Raw genomic sequence first — 26,962 nt, 5'->3', positions numbered from 1 at the left:
GACATTCTGGTAGCTGGATGAGGGCCAACCAACAAACTAAGGATGAATCTTGCCATGACTAGACATTTTCAATGAGTGGTTATGTGGTCTGAGAATTAGGGAGAGAGGTACGCTCTTTCTGAGGGAAGAGGTATGTAGTTCGGAGGCATTCCTACATTCACTTCTTTCATTGGACACCCAGGTGACTTCAGTGGCAAGGAGCACCCATTATCAATTTCAGTTGGTATGCCAGCTATGCCCTTTCCCGGACAGGGATGTATTGGCTATTATGAGTCATGTGATGGTAACATCTCAACTGGACTACTGTAACACGCTCTGTGTTGAGCTTCCCTTGAAACTGGTACAGAAACTGCAGCTAGTGCAGAACACCGTGGCCAAGTTGTGGAGTGGAGAGCCAAGATGCAAACATATTTATAGCTGTGCTTGAGAGAATCGCACTGGTTGCAGAATAGTTACTAGTCAAAAGTTTTGTGAATCACTGCCTGCCCCTATATTAGACCTGTAAGTTCAGGGGTTTTTATTCATGGCACCGCACTTTAAAGAATATCACAGGACAGTGACCTGAAAACAAGGCATTTTCTGCTGCTGCTGCTCTTTGGAGAATGTCCTTCCCTCTTCCATACAAGAAGCAGCATCAACTATTTGCTTCATATGTCTTGCAAAAAATGTATTGTGTGCAGGCTTTCCTTGATCATAAGATTGGGCCCTGTACCACCGGATCACTGTTTTTATATGATTTCTCAGGCTTTATGCTGATTCGTACTATTGTGCACAGCTTAAAAATAACAATTATATTAAGGGCTTTATAAATACTTTTAAATTTAAAAAAACAAACGTGCAAAATATTAATGGCAGATCATCTGGAGTTCTCTCGACTGCCCCTTTCTAATATTAAAATTAAATATTCAAAATTTAATTAGGGAAAAAGCCACTGGGAACTGAAATCAGGAGCAGAGGAAGGGTAAGGGCAGTGGTGGTGCTTAACCCCTTTCCCTTCCAGATTTTCCTTGCAGTCACTTCTCCCTTCTGTAAAAAAAGAAAGGGGTATGGGGCAGGGAAGCCTGGGCTGCAGTGAAATCTGTGAGGGTCTGGAACTGGGAGCTTATGTTACTGCAGTACTAAAGAGTTCTTTGATGTTTCACATTTCTGGCAGGATCAAATATTGTTTGAGATTTTTTGTTGTTCATCATACAAGGCCTTTCTTTATTTTCTAACTGGGAGGGGGGAAAGACAGTTCTGTATTGTACAACCCAAACACTAACCTCATTGTTCCAATGGAAGTTGTTTATTTGCCCTCTGGTCTGTGTACATTCAAAGGATGTCTCCTCTTCCCGAGTTATAGTAGTATGGTTTTTGTTATGAACGCCCTCCCAGAAGATAAAAGACAAATCCTGGACATTTCATATTCAAAACCTAATTCCTTCTGGGATTGTAGTGTGAACAAGGATGTGTGTAATTCTGATTTAACTAGAAACGGGGGGGGGGGGGAGATATCTCATTTTTATTTTTACAAAACCCTCTTTGGGTTAAATATTTGGGAGAAAATTAAAGCATAGCTCATGAAATGTTCCTGATAAATGTTTTTTGTTTTTTTTATAAAAATTGATTGTTTAGTTTGACACCGCCTCCCCCAAAAAGTGAATTTGCAGATTTTGCTTTTACATAGGAAAGCTGGACCTGTTGAATTTATGTCTGTCATGCAGTTATTAAGACATAGGAACCTCCCTGAGAGAAACATACGCAAACACAAACAAACATAGTGGCAACTGCCATCTGGGCAATCTGGACAAGGTTGTAGTCCTTATGGGTAGCAATGTGATGGTCAGGGTTGCCAAGAATGTTCTCAGTGCAGAGGGTTTTTATGTGTACGTAGCTCTGGTTATGTACTTAATTCATTCTGAAGGTCCGTTCTTAACCCGAAACTGTTCTTAACCTGAAGCACCACTTTAGCTAATGGGGCCTCCTGCTGCCGCCGCGCCGCCGGAGCACAATTTCTATTCTCATCCTGAAGCAAAGTTCTTAACCCGAGGCACTATTTCTGGGTTAGCAGAGTCTGTAACCTGAAGCGTATGTAACCCGAGGTACCACTGTAATTCAAGTTAAAAAATGGGCTTTCTGTATTGGGCTTACCTTAGCAGATTCCAGGCTTATGCGGATTCCACTGCTATTAAAGGAAAACTGTTGACAGATGCAGTGAGACAATGTTTGTAAAAAATTATGTCAGATTTTTAATAAGAATTTTCCATGTGTAAATAACATTTTTTGTCTGAAATGCATAAAAGCTATGTTTAAAAAACAAACAAAAAAACCACCAGGTGAGCGCATTACTGCTACCTACAGATAAGGGTACAATACAAACGCCAGACAGGAAGGAAGTAATTACATATATATTTTAAAACCCACAAATTCTATTATATAAAAGACATCAGCTCACATTTTTAAAATATATATACAGCTTTTTTTTTAATTAAAAAAAATGAATTAAGTCACCACTCTTTTAGCTCATTTATCAATGTGAGTTCATCTCTGAGCTATATACATTGCATAGGACATAGTTAAAATTCACAGTGGACAAGTGCATTCAAAGTCATTGCATAAGGTTTTTTTTTTCATTGGATGCAAATTGAGGTTCCTTCCTCCCAACCCCCAATAACAAAATCAAGCAAATTAAATTTAACTTTGAGAATGAAACATATACAGGATCCATCATTAAATTACATCTGGATCAAATTTATGACAGTATATAAAATGCTAAAACGACTGGTAGGGTCAGATTTTGGTCACTAATGCACCTCCTTGTGCTGCTCCAGCAATGTAAGAGTAATGTTCAAGTTTCCTTAAGTGGTTAGGCAGTAATTGCCTTGAAGGTCATGTAGGCGGAGAGGAAAGAGGAGCACAGATATGCTGCCTTGCCCTGCTCATTACCATCTTAGTTCAGCTAAGTACTATCCTTTAAATAACAGGACGCTCCTTAAGAAGATGGGACTCTTTCATCTCAAGATCGCTTCACACACACACCGTGCTACTGGGAAAGTGGTGCATGGAAGAAGCTTTGGCATGCTCCTTTTCTGAAAAAAAACCACAAATGGGTGGATGCTGTACTGCGTTGCACATGTGACTCTTGGCAGTGGGGTGGGAAACGCGGCCCAGTCCAGAGAAAAATTAGCTGAGCGTAAGTTCTACTGGAACAGAAGGAGCAATTGCATTGAAATTTCAGTGGGGATTCAGACTGGATTGAGGCTGGGTGTGCAGCTGAATGAGCTGATGATCAAGCACTAATCACCTCTTTGGAGTGTATTATTAAAGCCGGCAGTGCTAGCCCAGATACTGGGTTGATGGTAGTAGTATGGACAGACAAGTATTACACAGCAGAACATTTCACTTATTCCCCCCCCCAAACACATACTATTCCTGTGTCAAAATAGCAGTGTTTATTCATCTGTTTTCTCCTAACCCCTCCCCGCCATACGCTTCCTGCCTTCTTCTGCAATCTAGCAACCAGCGAGTATTGGGTTCCTAGCTTTTTGCACCCATGTTATTGCTTGCAAATACAGCATTTTTATTTTTAAAAAGTTTGAAAATCTATAGCGGAGTGCCTTTCCCACCTTCCAGAACCAAGCAAGTCAAGGCTGTGCATGGCTGCAAAACAGGCGACGGCAGAGGCCTACCTGTAAAAGACTTGCTCTAGCCACGAAATCGGGTCCAATGTAAATGGCGGATGCTCTTTATTCGAAGTCATTTCCATCTGCATCGTTGAAACCATCTGCATTTTTGGAAGTTGCAATGGTTTTCTGTCTGGGGATATCAGGATGGAGGAATGCTTTGGGAACATGTTCTTAGGTTTTGGGTTCCAGGAGCTCAAAATATAATTATGATTTTTAAATATATAGCTTGGCGTGGTTGTTCCTGCAAGAAAAGCCTATTTGGGCAGTGTTCCACAGTACTCAATGTTGTAGATTTTTGTGTGTGTCGAGAGTCCAGAAGGTTCACCCAATATGCTTTTTTAAAGCATAAGCGAAGCCAGGGTGGACGCAAACGTTTTGCAAATGGCACGAGGGGAAATGCAATGTGACTGTGACATATGGCCACTCCGTGCCTGCTAAATGACAAATGATGGAATGTCAGCGCACAGAATGCAATGAAATTCATGCTCTTGATAAAACATGAGTGTTCAGACAACATCTGTGTAATTTTTCTGATGGCAACTACAGGGCAACAATACTGGAGGGTGCTGGGGGGGGTGGAGGGTGGGGAGGAGAGACTCAGAAAGACAGTTGGGAATGAAGCTGACTGTGAAGTCTGTTAGGCAAATCAATATTTTGGCAGGTTCAGCTTGCCAAACATTGTCAGTGCTGATATGCGATGTCGCGGCAACATTATACAGAGGCTCTCTTGGACATAAAACAGACTTGTAAAAGGCTGTAAACATCACGGATGATGAAAGCTCGGCTGTCATCAAAGCTTGTATTGTGAGGTACAGCTTCAGGGCAATGCTCCGAGGCAAAGGACGCTTCTTACTCCAGAGTAGCCCCACGGCCTTTGTGGCTCCTGAAGACTATGGCCATCTGAAGTTTATGTGGTCCTTCAGCAGTTACCTTTCAAGTTGCTCAGAGGGCACTGCTCTGAAATAAATGGTTTGAGGGCTCAGGCCCGCGAAGTTACAGAAGCGACTTAACAATGGCTGTCATTCTCCAACAATACCCAAGATAGCCTACGTGAGGAGGGAGATGCAGGGCCATGACCCACTGGTCTAAATGCTGACATTCACATGTTCAGTGGAATTTCTCTGAAGGGGCGCATACACGAGACAGCTCCTCGGATCAGAAGGTTCCCAATTACCTCGATCACCTATGGACACATGGGAACTCTTTTTTTGGCATCCCTCTGAGTACATGGATGTTGGGAATTTGTTTATGAAATGTATCACTTGAGCGCATTGGCTTGCTGGTCAGGGCGAAGTCGCACTTTCCCCCATGCACATAGACTAGATGTGTAAAAAAGGAAGGCACCTGAAAATCCCTACTGTGCACATATGCTGAATCTGTTGCTGCACTGTGCCACTTAGAGCTTATAGACTGTGCATCTGATCTCTCTAATCTGGACTGTTTTAGCCCGAGTTTGTCCCCAAAGCTTCTTGGAAGTGACAGCAAGAGGGCTTGCCCCGTAAGACATTTTCAAACTCCTGCCACCTCCACACACGTAATAAAGTCAGACTTTTGCCACGACCTCAAAGTGCAGCCTGGCCATTCACCTGGCAGCCACTACCAATCAAATCGGACAGCTGTCAACTTCTATACTCACAGGCCACACATTTTGGGATGCAGATTCGAGATATATGAATCTCAAGGTTTCCAAAAGATTTTTTGAAATAGGGAGAAGAGTGAAACTTGTGAAGTGGAATCTCCATAATGCTCCTGTAAAAAAAACCAAAACCAAACCAGAAATGTAACAGTGCCAAGCAGGTAAACCCTCTAAGGCAGGAAGAAGTTTGGTAATTTTTTTCCTGGTGATTTCCTCCCCTGCCAACGTGCCGGCCGTGTGTCATTAAGCTGCATCAAACCAGCCGCGCTCTCGCTCCATCTTCTGATCTGGCCATATGCTTCTTCCAAAGTGTCGGGTTCCGACTGCGGTTTGGGAGGGAGATCGGAGTTTATCGCTCGCTGCTATCGGAAGTTCCACAGCTGCCGCTTTCAGATTCATCGGATTACAAAGCGACTCTTCTGTCCGGTTTGCTCGTCTTCCTCTTCAGGCAGCATAATAATTTCCAAACTGCCACTTCTGATAAAGATTGGAGGAGGAACAAACGCCGGCCCTCAGGGCTTTCTGAGACCGATCCACTTCCAAACACGTGGCCCGAGGAAGGTGTTCCAAGACAATGTGATCCATCTGGAAAGAGAGGGAGAGAGAGAAGGTATGGGCAATGGGCTGCAAGTAGCAAACTGATAAACTGCTATTTAATTTAATTTCACTGTACACAGGTGGTGTAGTGACAATAAAGGTTTATTTATTTTATTTTATTTTTACATGGGACTAGGGAAGGACCGCCCTAGCTGCTTCTGCTCAATATGTATTATTGATCCTTCAACAACCGACCGTTGGCTGATACCATCTGGAAGACACCAGGTTGGCGGAGGCTGGTATGCATTTATAAGCTGAATGGGGATGTTGGACAGTGCTCAATATTTCCACCTGTTCTCAAACCGCAACTTGGCTGCACCCTCTGTGCCACATGGCTTTCCAGTTCTTTGAAAATGCAACGAGCAGAACTCTTGCTGCCTGAATGACAATTACCCTGCAAAGGAAATAATCCCAGATGGCATTTGCAATATAGGATGACTTATGGCAGGAGATCCTGCCTTTCATATCGCATTATGTCTCAGCTGATGAAGTAGACAGACACATAGCATGATGGGAAGTGGATTGGGTAATTTGTTAATTAAATCCAAAGGGCTGGGATACAGAACTGGATTATGAAATCGTGAGAAGTTTTGAATGAGCGGGGATCCTATTCTGGTTATTTTGCATTTAGCTATCTTTCATGAGGCAGAGTACCGTTATATTGAAGGCTGCTCTAGGCTGAATTTTGAGAAATTCAGGTTAATATTTTGAAGCATCATTTGATTGAAACAGCAAATGTATTGTTGGGGGGGGGTAGGCGGTAGAAATACTATTATCTTGACATATATGCTATAGCGATTATTCACAATCTGGTGAATGTTGATGTTTACAACGCTGAAAATGCTAGCTGAATTTTAGGATTGCCTAAAAATTAGACAACAGGCATTTGCCCATTTTCCAGACACTTAAACGTAAATGTTGATAGTCACACTTCAGTGGTGTATCTGTGTTTTCAGACATTCACAAAATTTACTCTTTTTCTTACATGACCGTAGTATACCCAGTATCATAGCCTTTGGTTTACACATGCATATGTGATGACTGCAATACCTAACGATGGATTTTCATGTGTGAATCAGCCACTGTATATCTGACATCAGAGACAGAGCTCTTCAGGTAAAACATTCATCAATGAGTCAGTTCACATGTCCAGGTATCAGCCAGTACAGTACTCCAGGATTGGTCAACACATGCTGGTATTATAATGCAATTGCGCTCAGTGTTTTCTCTACCTCTGATCAACTCTACTGGCTGCTCCTTGCAAAGGGCAGGGGATTTTTTTAAATTGATGATGTTGCATCATGTGTCTTTAAACTACACATGACTGGCAAAATGCAGAAGAATACACAAGTCAGCAAGAGCTGTTCGTTCCTTGTTAGGCATAACTTTCATGGTTCATTCTGCCTGCAATCAGGGACAAATTTGTCAATTTGGGTTTCTTGTTTTTCCAGCCTTAAGTTCAGTTTCCCACATTTCTGCATCAGTCTGAGATTTTTTTTAAAAGCGCTCACAAAAATATGCCAGCGTTTTTGTTCACGTTTCTCATAACAGACACACATTTGTATATAATTTTGCTCAATACACATTGTTTGCAATTTTTGCTAATATAATGCATTTTAATGTTATTTTCACTAATACCTGCATTTTTAAGCACAGTTTACCCTAACGTATGCATCTTTGTGCGCATTTTCTGTTGCTGTTGGAGAACTGCATTGCACAATTCAGAGAAGTGCAAATTGCAAAGGATAGCTGCGTTTTGGTTTACGTATTGTTTCAGTAAGTGTGCATCATGGTAGATTCATGCTAAAGTTTCATCCTATTTGTGCCCATGGAGTAGTAGTTAAACTTTATTCGCATTAGCCAACGGCCATAGCAACATAAAACAAGCAATATATACAAATAAAAAAGACAGCAATGGGTAAAAAGGGCAATCAAATGGCCAAGATTATCGTTCAGATAGTGGCCCTTAATCTCACTGCACCCTCGATAAACCTAGCAACCTTTGCTGTTGTCTGATCATTTTGATCTGTTATAGAAAGAACAATGTGGCCTCAAATGGGCGGCCTGGGATGGTAAGTAAGAGTGGGGTAATGATCTCATTCCTCAGATCTTTATAAAGGGGACAGGACAGGAGAACATGAGCCACTGTTTCCAGATTACCATCTCCACAGGTTGTTTCTCAGTTGGAATCTTTTGGTATCTGCCCTCAAGTACAGCAGAGGGCATCACATCCAATCTGGCCAGTGTGAAGGCACACCTGTATTTTGGGATAGTTACCGGTAATTTATACAAATATGGTGCCAGGGAATCAAACTGAGAAGGGGAGGGGGGGAGGCATACCAAGGACAGAATTTCTTTATAATGGCCAGATTGTTCTGTTGCTCTAAATCCTTCAGACGCTGTCCAATTAGCCTTTTTGGTTTAATAAAGCCCGTCATGAGAAGCTGATGTGGGTGGAGTCCACAGGATAGGAGTTTTGTGCCCATGGAGTTCTGTGTTTTAGTACAGAGGAAGCTACAGCCATTATCTGAAAGCAGAGACAGCAAGCACTACACTGATCAAAAAGCAAAGTAAACTGCTCTGTGGATTTGTCCAGAGCTGTTTCCTTTTGCTACCTTAGTGTAGAGTAACAAATCATAAAATGGTAATCTTGTTAACGAATTAATGACAAAGGCTCTTTTAGGGGAGGGAAAGCCTATAGTACAATGGACACACTCCACAATACGTTTTTAGCTGGGAAAGTTCTTTTCTATTTGATTTCTATCTAGTCATGAATATGGTTGATTGGGGGGAAAATGAGATTATGTCAATATGCCATCTTCAGTACATAGCTGTCTTAGCAATGACGGAATATTCTTGAAGAGCTGACATTTGGTAGAAACCCAGGAAAATTTCCCATCATTTCAATCTTTGGATCTGCTCTCTCAAAAGACCTTTGTTTGTTTTCTGGAAAACGCCCTCTATAGATTCCAAAATGTCTACAGGTTCTATTCACTTCACTACTGTACTTTAGTAAATACAGTGGTACCTCGGGTTACAGACGATTCAGGTTACAGACTCCCGCTAACCCAGGAAATAGTTCCTCAGGTTAAGAACTTTGCTTCAGGATAAAAACAGAAATTGTGCGGCGGTGGCACAGTGGCAGCGGGAAGCCCCATTAGCTAAAGTGGTGCTTCAGGTTAAGAATGGACCTCCAGAATGAATTAAGTTCTTAACCTGAGGTACCACTGTACAAAGCATTAAGGAACAACCCATTTAAGGAAAACTCGAGGCTAATATATCCTTTAGGAATAGCGCTGTAGTTGTGCCAACAAATGCACACTGGGATGTGACCGTATGCAGGCCACCAAAAGCCCATTCCCGGTTTTTGAGAGTGGAAGGGTTTGAGAGTGGTTCTTAGTTTTCACACCTGCATTTAGATTTGCCATCTTCAACTCAGCTCTGTTGCACTGCCTGCTGTTTTGGAAGCCTAGGACCACAAAGCACCATCCACCGTGAAGTTGTCGTGTTCCAATGAAATCAATTTGAGCAGTTCCACCAGTGCTCTTGAACAGCCTCCATTCATTTCACACAAGGATGCCCATGCGGATTGCATGGGCGGTAATGTTTAGGGAAGTTTTAACTGTTTGATTCTATTTTTGCTATTCTGTTGGGAGCCGCCCAGTGCGGCTAGAGAAACCCAGCCAGATGGGCGGGGTATAAATAATGAATTATTACTATTACTATTAATGTGATGATAGTGGTGGCAATTTTAAAAACCCAGTTCATGGACCCTCATGCAAGTGCGGCTTAGTGGTTGGAGTGTCGAGCTAGGACCTGGAAGGAAGACCAGGGTTCAAATGAGGTTCACTGGGTGACCTTGACCCAGGCATTGCCTCTTAGCCTAAGCTACGTCACAGGGTTGTTGTGGAGATTACAAGAGGAGGAGAGAATCCTTGGAGGGTCCAACCTCCTTCACTGGAGGTTTTTAAGCAGAGATTGGGCGGCCACCAGTTATGGATGCTTTGGTTGAGATATGTGCATTGCAGGGGGTTGGACTAGATGACCCCTCGGGGTCCCTCTCAACTCTGCGATTCCATTATTCTATGTATGCAGCCTTGGGAGTTCCTTGGGAGGAGAAGATGGGCTATAAATCAATCAATAAACTCCATGCATTGCTCCATGTGTATATATATTCAGCTGCCAGATCTGGGCGAACATCACTGCGCCGCACTGGCTCCACCCATGACAGTCATGCATTGCACAGGACTTCTGAAAAAGAGCACCCATGCACATACAGCTGTGTGCATATAGAAATGTCATGCAGTAAGTAGCCCTGTACAATCGGGAGTCCTGATCACCTGGGGGTGCCTATGCATGTACAACTGCAGAGTACCTGTGGCAGAACTGACGAACATAGGAGCTGTATGCTCAAATCCCCCTCTTTGTACTCCAACGTAAGCTGAAATGTACAAATGAGAACACCAAAAGCTTCCAAAAGGTACAGGTTTGCTTCCTGATTACCCCCAAAGAACAGGCTGTGCTGTGGACGATTTTTATTCATTCTGAACAGTGCCGGTACAAGACGAGCCTGCAGAGGACAGCCCTTAGCTTTGTAGAAAATAAATCCATCTTTTGGTTTCAAGTGACGGCAATAACTTTAGGCTCCCACAGGGCCAGCCTGCCCTCCAAAGCTTTCATAAAAAAACTAATCTGATCTTTTACCTTGGCGGATAAAATTGTACGGCTCAAACTTGCTGCTGGCTTAGTTTTGTACAGGTGCAATTGCCCATATCCAATTGTGCTGAACTGGGTATTACAATTTAGCAAAAAGAAGAAGAAGAAGAAGAAGAAGAAGAAGAAGAAGAAGAAGAAGAAGAAGAAGAAGAAGAAGAAGAAGGGAAACACAACTTTCTATATTGTGGAAGGTCCAATCTGTTTTAAGGCCCATAGTTCAGAGGTAGATCAAAGAATGTCAGTGGTACCTGACAAGCTATCTGGTAGCTTAAATGGCTGCTCATTTTTCATATGCTTTTTCATGTCTTAGCCTAAAAAAAAAGAGTATTTTCACTTTTTAGGAGGTTTTGAACCAAGATTGGCAAAGGAGGAACAAATGGAAAGAGTCACAATGTCAGGATCTTGTACAAGATTATCGATCAGCTCCTATAATTGCTATTCTTCCCTCTCAACAGCCCCCACCCCAAAGTCTTGAAAGGACCTGCTAAAAATCAGCTTCTTTCAGATAGGGAAAATCATTTTAATTTACCTTGGTCCTTTTTTCTTTTTTCTTTTTTTAAAAAAAAGCCTTTAGAATTATTTCTAGAAGCTATAGCTGAGGAGGCTGCAAACGATTTTGGTGTTCGTGTTTTAAATACAGTCATTAGATTGATTTTTGCACCAGGACAGTTTAGAGAATCTATTCTTTATCACTGCAAAGTGTTTCTATGATGTATGGATGACCACCCTGGAAGGAAGATCTGTGAGAAACTGAAATCACAGTACTTAGTAAGGCAAAGTTGAGGTCTTAAAATAGAAAACTACCCCCAGCACCCAGGGCAGTGTGAGGTTATTGCCTCAGGTGGCGTGGGGAGGGGGACAGTCCCCCAACCATTTCCCTTGAGTCCCTTAAACTAGCCTATTCTCTAACTTCTAAACTACCCAGCTGCCTCACCTGCAGCAGAGGATGTTGTTTCATTGCCAGTGTTGAAACAAGGGTTCTGCTGATGGAATTGGATTGCAGGGTGGTGGGTGGTGGACACAATACAACACAGGGGGAGACACATGACTTACGTTAGTCACTTCAATGGGACTCCAGCACAACTCACTTATAGTCTGAACCCAACCTGTTATTTTTATAGCCACCTGGTTTCAGACCTTTGCCTCAAGACTTGTGCTGATTTTGCGACCCAAGGAAGCTTTTGGAGAAATCCCACAAATTCATTGGCCTGCACGTATGTCTCAGTGGAGAAACAGGACTTGGGGCTTAAGAAACGCACCTGCTCGAAAAAGTTCCAATGATTCCTTCTGTTGTCTCTCTTTCTCTCTCTCTTTCACACACTCACAAACACACACATATAAAGATAAAGGTAAAGGACCCCTGGACGGTTAAGTCCAGTCAAAGGTGACTGTGCAGTGCAGTGCTCATCTCGCTTTCAGGCCGAGGGAGCTAGCTCTTGTTCACAGACAGCTTTCCAGGCCACGTCTGGCACAACGGAACACTGTGACGGAGACCAGAGTGCACAGACGCTGTTTAACTTCCCACCGCAGTGGTATCTATTTATCTACTTGCACTGGCGTGCTTTCAAACTGCTAGGTTGGCAGGAGCTGGGATGGAGAAATGGGAGCTCCTGCCAACCCCGTCGCAGGGATTCAAACCGCCAACCTTCTGATCAGCAAGTCCAAGAGGCTCAGTGGTTTAGGCCACAGCGTGACCCTGTCTACTTTGATTCGTTTGTACGGACTGGAAGTTTAAGTATGTAAGCTTGCTACACCCTGTGTGGTTGCATGATTAGAGCACAGGTGAGCAACCTGAGGGCCATATGCAGCCCTCAACTTAATTTCATATAGGTGGGGGGAGCCCAGAGGGGAAATTGCAGGGGGGGGGGAGAGCTGAAATGAATGGAGTGATCAAAGGAGAGAAGGAAAGCCTTCTGCAAGTGGCAAATCTGGACAACTGACAAAAGCAATCTACACCCCTGCCTGTACCAGGCTACTAGGCGTAGAGGAAGGAGGGAATTGGTGTAAAAAGAGGGTGGGGGGAAAGGGCGTGTCCTGTCCACTTTTGGCTTCCGTCTTTCCCACTGCCACAATGTGCCACGGTTGATTGACCCTGGTGGACTGCAGCCCTTGACAGCCAACAGGTCTGTCACCCCTGGCTTAAGCGTGTTGGGCTAAGGACCAGAGAAACCCATATTCTGCCAGAATGCTCACTCACTGCAGCCATCATCTCTCAGCCTAACCTACCTCACAGGGCTGTTGTGAGTAGAGAATGGGTTGATAAAACAGAACTATGTGACCACCCCGAACCCCTTGGAGGAAGGGAAGGATAAACATATGGAAATAACTAAAAAATGCCCTTCGATTCATCAAATATAGCTAAAAGTTAACGCCTGCACAAACCCTTTCTTTACTTGAATGACAAATGCCTCTCACATGCCCCCATACAAATGGAAATGAGAAAAAAGGCTCCCTTTGTTTTGCACCGGTTCCAGTTTGGCCACAGCAAAGGGAGCTGGGAGGGAGGAGGAGGAGCCCTTTGCAAATGCTGCACTTACGAGTTCTGGATGAAAAGCCACTAGTGATTTATGCAACCATTTCAGGCTATTGTTTCGTTTATCGCAAGGGTGCAGGCCCGGTGTTCCTTCCGCATCAGTCACTGCTACACAGGAGTCTCCGTGCTGGATCAATCTCAGCCAAGTATAGTTGAACTTCTGGTTCTGCGCATGGGAAAGAATTAGTAGCAGGCTAAATTTCGGTGGTTGGTTATCATGCTCAATTTCAACCCTGCTTTCAGGTGCCACTCGGAAGACATTTTTGTGCCAACAGGCCTACACAACAGGCGTCCAATATCTGCACTTTCCAGAAACAGTTGAAGACCTTTTTTGTTCAAACAGGCATTCTCAGCTGGATAAATGGGTGTCCACTTGTTAGGACTTTAAACGTATTTGTTTTTTGTGTGTGTTTTAAGCTGTTTTAAATTATTTTACATGTAGATCACCTGGTTTGGAAGGCGATTTGATAGATAAATTTTAGTAATACAGTGGTACCTCAGGTTAAGTACTTAATTTGTTCCAGAGGTTCGCACTTAACCTGAAACTGTTCTTAACCTGAAGCACCACTTTAGCTAATGGGGCCTCCTGCTGCTGCTGCCACACGATTTCTGTTCTCATCCTGAAGCAAAGTTCTTAACCTGAAGCACTATTTCTGGGTTAGCGGAGTCTGTAACCTGAAGCATATGTAACCTGAAGCGTATGTAACCTGAGGTACCACTGTAGTAATACTGTATGCAGCTCCTTAAAATTTTATTCAGTAGCCAGTCATTTTAATGATTGTTCTGTACTGCTTTTATTTTACATGGTTTTTTTACATTGCTGTACACCTCCCTGATGTTTTGTGAGAGGCTGGTATACAAGTATTTTTTTTTAAATAAATGACTAAAATTGGCTGTTCTAGTATGCAGTTGAATCCCTCAGTATGCAAAATGCAGGCGATCTAAAGCAGCTTTCAAAATCTGCCATGCGCCAGGTGCATTTTGCACCTGGCTACTGGCCACTTGCAACCAGGTGAAGATGCCTGGGAAGCAGGATGGTGCCTGATGTCTCCGCCATCTGGAGCTACATGCTTGGGGATCCTTGGATCTGAATGGTTTTCACACACTTGGAACACATCCTGCAGAATTATATCCATTATATTTTATCTGCACAGTCAGAATGACTTCCAGGAACCAAAAAGTCATATTGAAAAACACGACTTTCAAGCCCATCTCGCCCCAAAATGGCAACGAGGCATTCCGTTTTGGTGATGGTAACCCTGGTTTATGAAGTTATTTTGCTGCCTGGCTTATATATCTTCTAACACTAACCTAAAGGCAACCTGTGAAATGGGTAGAGCTGCTGAGACCGTTCTCTACGATCCTGGGATAAACATCAGACTGTGTTTTCAACTAATTTTTAATATTGCAGTTTGATATTGTTGTTACCTGTATTTACGGGTGAAGGGTAGGCATGAAAGCCTGCCTTTGGTTTGGTGGCTGAAAACGTGTCTCACCCGTGGCACTTCGCAGTGGTATGAATGGGAAAAGGAACTGGATTGTTAGGAACAACCCATTAGTTCAAAAAGTAGTAACCAACCCCATGAAAATATTACATACTGTTTTTTTCGCACCATAGGGCGCACCAGACCATAGGGCGCACCTAGTTTTTAGACTGGGAAATCAATAAAAAAAATCCTGCCGGGAGAGGCTGCGTGGAGCTAAAGAAGCCATAGCCCCATGCAGCCTCTCCCTGCCGGAGGGGTTGCGCGCGGCTGTGGCACAAGCCTGCATTTGCTCCATAGGACGCACACACATTTCCCCTCAATTTTTGGAGGGGAAAAACTGCGTCCAATGGAGCAAAAAATACTGTATCTTTTATGCTTCCTGGAAGCTGCAGGAAATGGAGCGGGGATAATCTGGCTTCCAGAGGCCACTTACGTGCCACTGGTTTGTGACTTCACTGGAGACCGGGCTACAGATTCCACTCCATCATCTGTGCCTCCGGGTAAGTATAAAGGGCCGTCTTGCATCTCCCGATAGTGAGGGAAGCCTAGCTGTGAGCCCAGCAGGAAGACTGTTCCCAGTATTAGCCTCCCAAGTTGAAATTTCAAAAAGGGCATTAAAGAAAATAATAATAATAATAATAATAATTTATTATTTATACCCCGCCCATCTGGCTGGGTTTCCCCAGCCACTCTGGGCGGCTTCCAAAAGAATATTAAAATACTATGATACATCAAACATTAAAAGCTTCCCTAAACAGGGCTGCCTTCAGATGTCTTCTAAAAGTCTGGTAGTTGTTGTTCTCTTTGACATCTGGTGGGAGGGCGTTCCACAGGGAGGGCGCCACTACCGAGAAGGCCCTCTGCCTGGTTCCCTGTAACTTGGCTTCTCGCAGTGAGGGAACCGCCAGAAGGCCCTCGGTGCTGGACCTCAGTGTCCGGGTAGAACGATGGAGGTGGAGACGCTCCTTCAGGTATACTGGACCGAGGCCGTTTAGGGCTTTAAAGGTCAACACCAACACTTTGAATTGTGCTCGGAAACGTACTGGGAGCCAATGTAGGTCTTTCAAGACCGGTGTTATATGGTCTCGGCGGCTGTTCCCAGTCACCAGTCTGGCTGCTGCATTCTGGATTAGTTGTAGTTTCCGGGTCACCTTCAAAGGTAGCCCCACGTAGAGCGCATTGCAGTAGTCCAAGCGGGAGATAACCAGAGCATGCACCACTCTGGCGAGGCAGTCCGCGGGCAGACAGGGTCTCAACCTACGTACCAGATGGAGCTGGTACACAGCTGCCCTGGACACGGATTTAACCTGTGCCTCCATGGACAGCTGTGAGTCCAAAATGACTCCCAGGCTGCGCACCTGGTCTTTCAGGGGCACGGTTACCCCATTCAGGACCAGGGAATCCCCCACACCTGCCCGCCTCCTGTCCCCCAGAAACAGTACTTCTGTCTTGTCAGGATTCAACCTCAATCTGTTTGCCGCCATCCATCCTCCAACCGCCTCCAGACACTCACACAGGACCTTCACCGCCTTCACTGGTTCTGATTTAAAGGAGAGGTAGAGCTGGGTGTCATCTGCATACTGATGAACACCCAGTCCAAACCCCCTGATGATCTCTCCCAGCGGCTTCATATAGATATTAAAAAGCATGGGGGAGAGGACAGAACCCTGAGGCACCCCACAAGTGAGAGCCCAAGGGTCTGAACACTCATCCCCCACCACCACTTTCTGAACACGGCCCAGGAGGAAGGAGCGGAACCACTGTATGACAGTGCCCCCAGCTCCCAGCCCCTCAAGACGGTCCAGAAGGATGTTATGGTCGATGGTATCAAACGCCGCTGAGAGATCCAGCAGAACTAGGAAACAGCTCTCACCTTTGTCCCTAGCCCGCCGGAGATCATCAACCAGTGCGACCAAGGCAGTTTCAGTCCCGTGATGAGGCCTGAATCCCGATTGGAAGGGATCCAAATGGTCCGCTTCTTCCAGGCGTGCCTGGAGTTGTTCAGCAACCACTCGCTCAATCACCTTGCCCAAGAATGGAAGATTTGAGACTGGGCGATAGTTGGCCATCGTGGCCGCATCTAAAGATGGTTTTTTAAGAAGCGGTTTAATAACCGCCTCTTTCAGCGGGTCTGGGAAGGCTCCCTCACGGAGGGAAGCATTCACCACCCCACGAAGCCCATCGCCCAGCCCTTCCCGGCTAGCTTTTATAAGCCAGGATGGGCAAGGATCAAGGAGACAGGTGGTTGGTTTCACTCGTCCAAGCAGCCTGTCCACATCCTCGGAGGTAACAGATTGGAATTGATCCCACACAGTTTGACTAGACAGGACTCTAGCACTCCCCCGCCCCGGCCCTGCTCCCACGGTGGCGTCTACCTCTTCCCGAATCTGAGCGACTTTATCTGCAAAAAACTTTGCAAAATCATTGCAGGAGATCATGTGGCCCGTATTGGGCCCCGATGTAGCAGGTGGTTCCGCTAAATTGCGGACCACCTGAAAAAGTCTCCTGCTGCTGTTTTCTGCAGATGCAATAGAGGCGGCGAAGAAAGCCTTCTTCGCCGTCGCTACCGCCACTTGGTAGGCTCGACACTGAGCTCTAACCTGTGTCCGGTCAGCTTCAGAATGGGTCATCCGCCACCGGCGCTCTAGCCGTCTCAACGATTGTTTCATTGCCCTCAGATTCGTGGAAAACCACGGGGCCGTCCGGGCTCCATGCAATCGGAGAGGGCGCTTCGGAGCCAAACAGTCAATAGCCCTGGTTAACTCCACATTCCAGCGGGCCACCAGGGAATCAGCTGAAAGGCCATCAACATGGGATAAAGCATCCCCTACCGCTCTCTGGAAACCATTTGGATCCATTAAGTGGCGGGGGCGGACCATCCGAATCGGTCCCACCTCCCTGCAGAGGGGAAGGGTCGCGGAGAAGTCAAGTTGCACCAGGAAGTGGTCTGACCATGGCACTTCTTTTGTTTCGCTTTTACTTAGTGTCAGAACACCAACATCCATGGAGGTAAACACCAGGTCCAAGGCATGTCCGTGGCTATGGGTTGGGCCAAACTTATTCAGGGACAGCCCCATGGAGGCCATGCTTTCCACGAAGTCCCGAGCGGCCCCTTGTAAGGTCGTGTCGGCATGGATGTTAAAATCCCCTAGGACAACCAAACTAGGTGTCTCCAGGAGAACATCCGCCACGACCTGAAGCAGCTCGGGCAGGGAATCCTTGGTGCAGCGGGGAGGTCGGTACACCAAAAGGAATCCTGTACTGCCCCTATTGCCCAACTTCCAGAACATGCACTCAGAGAACTGGGTCTTCCCAATAGGATGCCTGGTGCAAACTAATGACTTCCTAAAAATCACTGCAACCCCCCCTCCCCGCCCACAGGGCCTGGGTTGCTGTGCGTAAGAGAAACCTGGTGGACAAGCAGCGGCAAGAACAGGCCCACCTGCTTCATCCAACCAAGTCTCTGTTACACAAGCCAGGTCAAATCCTCCATCCATGATCCCGTCATGGATGGCAGTGGTCTTATGAATCATTGACCTGGCATTGCACAGCAGCACCTTCAGGCTATGTGGGTATCCCTTGCTGATTCTAGTATCCGTCCGGACAGGACCAGACCCGGAGGCAGGGATAGTCCTTAGACAACGACTAAACCTGCCTCCTCTGTAATGACATGGTCTGGTCTTAGCGTAACTCCTCCTCCTACCCGTGATCACTGAGATCGGTTGTCCCAGCGCATCCCCCTCCGTGGAACATACCCCAGCCATTTTGTTGGCTGGGACCCACTCCCCGGCCGCCCTGCCCCTTCCCCTTAAGAACAAAATAAGACCTTAAAACAATAAAAAACCCCAGAAAACAAAAAACAATACAAATGAAAAACTATAAAAATTACAAATCCATTAAAATCAAACAAATTCCCAACTAAACATCCATCCCACCCCCATCCCCGTCCCCGCATATACAAAAAAATAAAAGGAAAAGGAACATTTTAAAACAAACTCTGCGCCCCTCCGGATCCCCCTGGGTCGCAGCAGCAGTGACAACAACCGTCCCTGTAAGGCCTGTCAGGCCCCGCCCTGGGCCAGGTGGTGAGTGGCAGGAAGGAGCAGGGCCCTCAGACACTCACACAGGAGAGTCCTCCTGGGCAGCAGAGCGCAGCAGTCCCTGTGAGTCCTTCAGGCCCCGCCCTGGGCCAGATGGTGAGTGGCAGGAAGGAGCAGGGCCCTCAGACACCCACACAGGAGAGTCCTCCTGGGCAGCAGAGCGCAGCAGTCCCTGTGCAACCATATTGGGCCTCCAATATGAAAAAATGCAACAGGAAGGCAATAAACAGTCTTACCTTGTTATTAACGTCACATGTTTCAAAGGCCAGGCTAGACATATTCACAGTGATGCATTTAGCCAGTGCTATGTTAATGATCTAAAATAAAACAAGCAAATTGAAGCAAAAGGTTAGAAATGTGATGTCAAAGTGGGCGTTAAGACCCTGAAGAAGGAATGCAGCATTTTTTTTAAAAAAAAACCCCAATTCAATATCTAGAGGTGGGCAATAGCCACTAGAGCTCCTCTACCCCATTTCTGACATTTGATGGGTATTTCGTAAGTTGAAACATAGTCATTGAAGGTGATCAATCAGATTGGGCTCACTTTTAATTAGTTGGCCTGAGCATCTGAGGCTATTTTGACAGGTGTGTGACAGCTAACAGGGAAAGAAAAAGAAAATGTAAAAGATGGCCTTCTCTTTTAACAACTTGGCAGTGCTTGTTTATTAAATTGCTAGCTGTCTTTGTTATCTCATTAAAAAGTTTAGGTGGCATGCAAATTGTTTCTAATCAGTTTCAAATTCTTGTGTTTCTGGACAGCCCTAAAATCAACCCTTTTTTCTGTTTTGGAAGTATGAAAACTTTCATTCTACTGATTCAAATGCTGTAATTCAGGTTTGTTTTCAGGCTGGAGGGAGCAACAATGACTTATCTCTATTTGCTGCAGCCCCCTATCAGCAAACCTAAGCCAGGGACAGGTAAAAAGAGCAATTCTCCACAGCTGACCTTATGCAGTCAATTGGGTTGCCCAACCCATCGTAATAGCAATCTTCCATCTTGAGATTACCTTGCCTAAGCAAGACTAATTTGGAGTTTTAAACAAAAATCTTCTGGGTTAATGATGTGCACTGTAATTTGTTAATGCAAAGGTCAACAAAATAAATATAAATAAGTGGCTAAGCCCTCCTGCTGTCACCAGATCTCAGTTTGTTAATGGATTTGGGGGATGAGTGACTGATTGCATTTTGCAATTTTTACGGCCGTGTACTAAGTGGCCTATCAAGGATCTCTTTCCAACTCTCTCATCACAACACCTTCTCTCGCCCAGGGTCAGGGATGGGGAACCTGAAGCCTTCCAGATATTTGCTGGACTACAGCTCCCAGTATCCCCGACCACGGGTCATGAAGCCTAGGGCTTGGAGTGCAGCAACATCTGGGAGCCCACAGGTTCCCAATTTCTCCCCATGATGGCATAGAGCACGGCACTCTCTCACTTTCTCTGTACACCTATTGGCCCTGTAGAAACAAGGAAAGGTCAGAGTTCTTGTGATGGCCAGGCACAGAAAAGCTCCTGCAACATCACAGGTCTATGTCTGCTGTCATGGAATGAAAGGAGGGGACACGACAGGGGCAGAAGGAACACTGTGCAAATATGCATAAGGTGCAAAGCAGGAGTGGGGAATCTTTGACCCCGATAAAACTACAACTCCCATCAGCACCAGCAATGCAATTTTCATGCCCTCTCTCCTAATTACAGCTTATAAATTAGCATTGAAATTGGATGGTGGGCATGGAAAGTTCATTAGGATGCCATATCACTGCTTTACGGAAGAAAATTTTGGGTTTGGGATAAGGTACCAAAATGCCAATTTTATTCCAGAAACTGGAGGAAAATGGGATTCTACTGCACTCTAGTGGCTGCAAGCAAGAAGTCTGAGATCTGAGAGGAAGTTGAGCCTCGGTGATTTGAGTTAGGAATGTAAGAAGAAAAACAAACCAACCTAAGATCTTTTAAGCACCAATATTCTAGGGCAAATATCTAAAATATCAACAACTCTTCTTTAGCTGCTAATCGTTACTGCAGGGGCTACCGACACTAGGCTGCTCCCGACATCTTCCCTTGGCTTCACCCAAAGCTCCTCCTCCCTGACAGATTCCAGTGCTTTAAATGGGCACAGCTACCTCAGCTACAACAGCTGAATAGAACCTTCATCTTCAGAGGTCTCTGAAAAACTAGGTGCTGGGGACAAACAGCAGGGTCCAATGCCCTGCTCAAAAGCTTCTCAGAAGCATTTGGGTGGTCACTAGCGAATGCAGAATTCTGGACCTGATGTCTTAGCTCAGTTGGTTAGAGCGTAGTGCTGAGAACGCCATGGTTGCAGGTTCGATCCCCACATGGGGCAGCTGCATATTCCTGCATTGCAGGGAGTTGGACTAGATGATCCTCAGAATCCCTTCCAACACTACAATTCTAAGATAAGTGAGTAGCTTCAGCTCACCAAGCCCAAGGCAGAGAGGTGGGGTCTGGACCCCAAACATCAACCCATTTAATATATTGCAACACATGCAAAATCCACCAGGATCTTTCCCCCCACATTAGTTTCCCACTCATCCTTTGGACATGAGTTCATCTCCTTAGATCCTCTGATCCTCCAGATGTAGTTCGATTCCATCTCTCACTAGCTTTAGTCAACATTGCCCATGGTCAGGGATGACGCAGCTGTAGTCCAACATCTGGAGGGCCAGATGTTCCTCAGCTCTGGGCTACCAAACACTGGGCAAAATCCATCGCAGGCAAATATCACACAAAAGACATAAAATTTTAGACAATGATGTGTCAAGTTGACATTAGCCCAAGGGGCACATTGGAGTTGGGAAACTGAACATACCAGTCCACTAGCTTTAACAAGGGGAGCTTCTAAATCAGGGTAGACGTTCTCCAGGTACCATTTGAAGCTTTTGCACTGAAGCTGCTTCCTCAGTTCTCTCTGCTGAGTCAAATCCCCAACGTCCAGGTTCTTTTGGATGAGGTGATAACCATGTCCATAGAAGAGATCTTTGTATTCATCCAGCCAAACCTCTGCAACTCGGGCCAAATTCCGCTCCACCGTGGTAAGGCGGTCTTTAGGGAAGGAGTAGGGGTTGTCATTCCTGAAAATGTGGCCCACTCTGGAACACGGGGTGATTTCTATTTCCCCTCCACACATCCAAACCTGGTGAAAAAGAGGTAGGATAACACTTCATGAGGCAGCTACTGGCCAATGGATTCTGTCGTGTAATATGCCTTCGGGTGCATCTGGATAGGGAAGGTTTAGAACAACTTGCTGTTGATAATTATGTAAGGGGATTCCACAGCACACCAGCTCAGTTCAGACAGCATGCCTAACCATAGTTTACAGTAAATGTGGCTTAAGATCCCAAACCACAGTTGGAGCTTCTGTATGTACAGGCAACCTGTGGTCTGTTTTTGTTTTATATCTGCTCAGCACTACAGTCTCCAGTTGGCCTTCAGAGGCACAACAATGGCTGTTAACAATGGTTTGTCAATTCAGACGTCACACCAATGAGATATAGCACAAATCATGGCTTGCAAATCCATTTCCCATTCTAATTTGCCACTGGATCACAACCCATGATCTATCAGTTCACACAAAACATTAACCATGTTGAATGTTCCTTAACCATGGTTTCATATGTGGTATCTGACATGAGCCATTGTATTATTTAGTGCTTTTTGCCTAGGATTTTATTTTAATCTATTGCATGAAAGCTATATTTTGTTAAAGGTGCATACATCTTACAAAGCACCCTCAAGTTTAAAATGTGATTGCTGGGGGGACGTGACGGAATAATATGTAAATATAACAGATACAATATACTGCTTGCCCTGATGCAGTCATTTTTGACCATTTATTTCTACTAAGGAGCATCTGAAACCACTATATATGCAGGACTGCTGCTGTAATATGACCATTAATATGATTATGAATGTGATGCAAATCAACTGGGGTAGGGGGAATACTGTTACAGTTAATGCAACATACCTTGAATGAGATCTCCATGTTTTCACCTCCCCAAACATCAAGGCCAGGATCATATGTCCCAAGTTCAAAAAAGTACTTCTTATCAATAGAAAATAACCCACCTGCCATCACAGGACACCTAGTAATTGAAACATAATTTAGGATTATACATTGTGCTTTAAAAGAAAATACAGATTTTGCTATTAAAGGGCGCCTACCACATTAATTTTAACAGTGCTCCATGTGCTTACATCAGAGTTCCCTTTATGACTTCCAGGATGAATTAAATCTGCTCGCCCCCAGCCACAAAAACTTAGCAGCAGGCTCTGCCACTGTTTATAAACTCTAAAATATAATCTTGTTATATGATGGAAGTCTTGAATTTGGTGTAGATGGCTTGCCTTGCAAATGCACAGTTTGGGTACAATTGCATCTAGCCAAACATAGCATTAGGTTCCTTGCACAGGTGGTAGTTTTAACATGCTTATAAACTGACATCTCCCTATTTGTATGATACATACTTTAAATAAATCAGGGGTAGCCAATGTGGGGCTCTCCAGATGTTGCTGGACTATGATTCCTATCATCCCTGAACACCCTGGCTATGCTGGAGAGTTGCAGTTCAACAACATCTGTAGGTTGGCCATTCCTGCTTTTCTATTCCAGGAAATTGTGGCTGAGCTGAACTAAAGCTTCAAACATCCCTGACCATGTTGGCTATGGGTTGATGGGAGTTGGACTCCAACAACTCTGGTCTAGAGGCCCAGTGTTTACCCAACCTTGTTCTTTATATGGGATCCTCATAGCTGAACTCGCTGTGTTTTAATGATGCTAGTTTGCACTCAGGAAAGAGTAGGGTTGCACACCCAACAAATGTTACCTATGTTTTCCAAACCTGAGTAATATACGCCTTTCTCCCAACTTGTGGGTTTAGCGTTTTAAGGAGCAATTCTGTCAACAAAAGCTTAACAGCATAAACTTACCTAATTATATCGGTGTCCTTAATCCCATTTTTCAAGATGACATCTGGAGGAATGGGCTTCCATCCAAAATTCATTGGCCATGTAAAAACACCACGCTGAAAGCTGTCCACGGTCATGTAGCTAAGGAATGGAAGTCACAACAGGAATTAACTTCAGAAACAAAAGCTGTGTCTGAAAAGAGTAACTGTAACTTAAATGATATACTTTTAACGGGGAGGGGCTGTTAATAGATCCCACGGGTAACATTAAAACACATACTCTCACAAAATTATGAGCTTTTTAAACAAGTGGTGAAATGTGTAACATCCTTTAAAAATAGTTTTAAAATTCTTGGTGTAACATCTTTTCCTGTTTGCAATTTATTTTGGAAACTGTCACAACCAGAAGATGCTTAAGAAGATAAAGGGTAGAAAGGACTGGTTCCAAAACGTAGAAGGGGAAACTGTGGTCTTCCACACTTCCCTTCATTGTTGGACTGGCACTGGCCATGTTGGCTAAGGGTGATGGAAACTGGAATCTAACAACATCTGTAAGGCTACAGGTTCCCCATCCCTGCCAAGAAAAATGATCCACGTGAACAAGTATTTTTCCCTGTGCATGGATTACCAAGGCGGGACCAGAACAAATATGGAGGCATCAAAATTACCTCATATCTTTGTCACTGATGACTTCAATAACAGGACAGGCAACTTTCTTCCTATTCAAACGGATTCTGTCCAGGAGCGGCTCCAGCCATCCTACGTTGCATTCCACATGAGAATCTAAGAATGTCAGTACGTCACCTAGAGAAGAAAATAAAAAGGAGCTAATTCCATTGCAGAAGATGAAATGGAATAACTCTGGAAAGTTCTCACTCCGGGATAGCGAACCTGCAGCCTTCCGGATAATGCAGCAGTCCAGCTCCCATAAGCCCCAGGTACCCCTAAGTGAATGGCTCGAAAATATGGGAATTGTAGGCCAGCACAGTCTGAAAGCCCACAGGCTCCTCATCCATCGTACTTGATAGCCTCTTGTGAAAACATTGCTGGGTGTGTGCATGTGATAATAGTTTCTTGGTGTCCTGTTGTAGAAAGAGATCTCGGGGAACATCCACACACAGCCAGGGAGGACAATGCCCAACTCACTGTTTCTCAGCTTAAGTAAGAGTGCTTCCACGCAGCAGTTTTTTGTGGACTTGGTGCTGCTCATGCACACAAGTTTTGTGTAGCATCAACATGATGTCACCCTCATCATAATGACATCCTACTCACCCTCCCATTTCATCTGGGTTCTCCCCTTTTTTACTTATCAGATTTTCACACAGAAACAGCAAAGGGGAAACAACAGTGCAGACAACAGTGAGATGGATGGACCAATGATGTGACTCAGTATAACATAGCTTAAAATGTTGCTATCCCACATCACCTGGAGAAACCTGTGTTTACATTGGGATGCACCCAGGACCCCCTTCTCCCAATGCACCTTGTTTTCCCTCTATCACAGTTGTATTGTCTGTAGTGGTTCATGACTTCTCGTGGGCTAAGATCACCTGTGTGACTGATTCAAGAAAGCACTGTCCTCATTTTTAGTTAGTCTTGTTTGCCCCCCCCCTTCTCCCATGTCATCATCAGGGAACAATAATCTCTGTGATTTTAAAATGTTTTTACATTAAAGTGTTCATGACCTGATTTCCAGTTGATACCAGAAAGGGGGGATGCTGATAGCACCAAAAAACATTTTTTTTAAAAAAATGAACGTTTTCACAGTTAAAGGGGTTTTCAGGAAATATTTTAAAAACATATTTTAACTCACTATTTTTTTGGGGGGGGGAATCAAAAGGAAGAGAATATTTGGCGCCACCTTTGTAGTACTACTGAATCTACATGACTGGTGGGGGAAAATATCTGCATTCTATTACTCTGATTTTAGTGCGCATTTTAAAATTGTTTGGTGATCAGGTACAGTCCAGTGAAGGTTAAGTATGCCTACATCCCAATGAATTAAAGCTATATTCTTTGCACACTTTTCTGGGAGAGAGCCCCATTTAGCAGAATGGCACTTAACTTCTGATTGGACCCATTTAGTTCCACTGATGTCAGTGCAATGAGTCAAATTTCCACTAGATTGCTTCCAGTGACTTCTGTCTTTTTTTAAACAACAACAACAGCAAATAACCAACTGCACTTTGTTGATAAAATGCAACTCTTCTTACCTTTGGCAATCTCTGCTCCCGCTAGTCTAGCTCGTATTAAACCATGCCTTTCCTTGAGATGAAGGATCCGTACTTTGGGAAACTGGGCCATGTACTGGTCTAGTTTATCCTTGAGGTATGCTAAAACAGAACAGAAGAGAAGCAAGGAAATGGACCACAGATTCGTGCCTATGAGCAAGAAATAAAGAGGAACCAACCAGCCCTCAGCCACTGCCACTTGTTCAGGCTGCTGGAGGAGAGACAGTGGAAAACAAACATTGGTTCCCTTCTTCTGACAGCCATGACAGGAACGGTGGACCCCCTTCCCCTGGCTCCCCACCCAACACTCACTTGCTGCCATGTTACCTTCATTGCATATGAATTGTCGCCTCCCAAAAATACTTTGTTTTTTAAGCACTAATTGACACATTTATTTCCTTTCAATAATCCTCCCAAAGTTAACATCTCTTAAGCTGCATCCATAGTGCGACTACATAGCGGTTTCTCTCAAGCTGAGTGGAGAAGTGATAACTCATATAAGATTTCAACTGAACGTTACAAGAAACATTTTAACATTAAGAACAGTTTGACACCAGAACCATTATCAGAGGGGTGGGACTGGGGCTCCTCCTCACTGGAGGTCTTCCAAGAAGACTGGTCACCCATCTGCTGGGATGCTCTAGCTATGGATTCCTTGCATTGAGTAAGGGCATTGGATTGAGTGATGGACTCGCAATAAGGCCCCAGTAACAGGTAGAATCAAATCTATGATCATCAGAAGAAACCACCCCACAGAACAGTGGGTCCTTGGTCTGCCCTCTTTTAGGCCAAATATATTTTCAGGATAAGGGACTTGGGTGGTGCTGTGGTCTAAACCACAGAGCCTAGGGCTTGCAGATCAGAAGGTTGGCGGCTCGAATCCCTGCGACAGGGTGAGCTCCCGTTGCTTGGTCCCTGCTCCTGCCAACCTAGCAGTTCGAAAGCACGTCAAAGTGCAAGTATATAAATAGGTACCGCTCCGGCGGGAAGGTAAATGGTGTTTCCGTGCGCTGCTCTGATTTGCCAGAAGCGGCTTAGTCATGCTGGCCACATGACCCGGAAGCTGTACGTCGG

The 26,962-nt window shown here is 44.7% G+C and overlaps 1 protein-coding gene across 1 annotated transcript in view; it reads right to left on the bottom strand.

Moving 5' to 3' along the window:
- Window positions 1-2,204: 2,204 nt before the first annotated feature.
- The window catches only part of GALNT5 (polypeptide N-acetylgalactosaminyltransferase 5), a 38,531-nt gene continuing 13,773 nt past the window's right edge, over window positions 2,205-26,962 (bottom strand). The window contains exons 3-10 of the mRNA XM_081006545.1: window positions 25,871-25,990; window positions 24,326-24,461; window positions 23,680-23,799; window positions 22,718-22,835; window positions 21,563-21,886; window positions 18,971-19,051; window positions 13,152-13,313; window positions 2,205-5,886 (exon numbers count right to left, since the gene is read on the bottom strand). Coding sequence (XP_080862671.1) covers window positions 5,746-5,886; window positions 13,152-13,313; window positions 18,971-19,051; window positions 21,563-21,886; window positions 22,718-22,835; window positions 23,680-23,799; window positions 24,326-24,461; window positions 25,871-25,990 — 1,202 coding nt within the window. The 3' untranslated portion in view covers window positions 2,205-5,745. The remainder of the gene's footprint in view (window positions 5,887-13,151; window positions 13,314-18,970; window positions 19,052-21,562; window positions 21,887-22,717; window positions 22,836-23,679; window positions 23,800-24,325; window positions 24,462-25,870; window positions 25,991-26,962) is intronic.

This window comes from Podarcis pityusensis (assembly GCF_964106645.2).
Source record: "Podarcis pityusensis genome assembly, chromosome: 1".
NCBI lineage: Eukaryota > Metazoa > Chordata > Lepidosauria > Squamata > Lacertidae > Podarcis > Podarcis pityusensis.
This window is presented reverse-complemented; position numbering and strand designations above follow the sequence as displayed.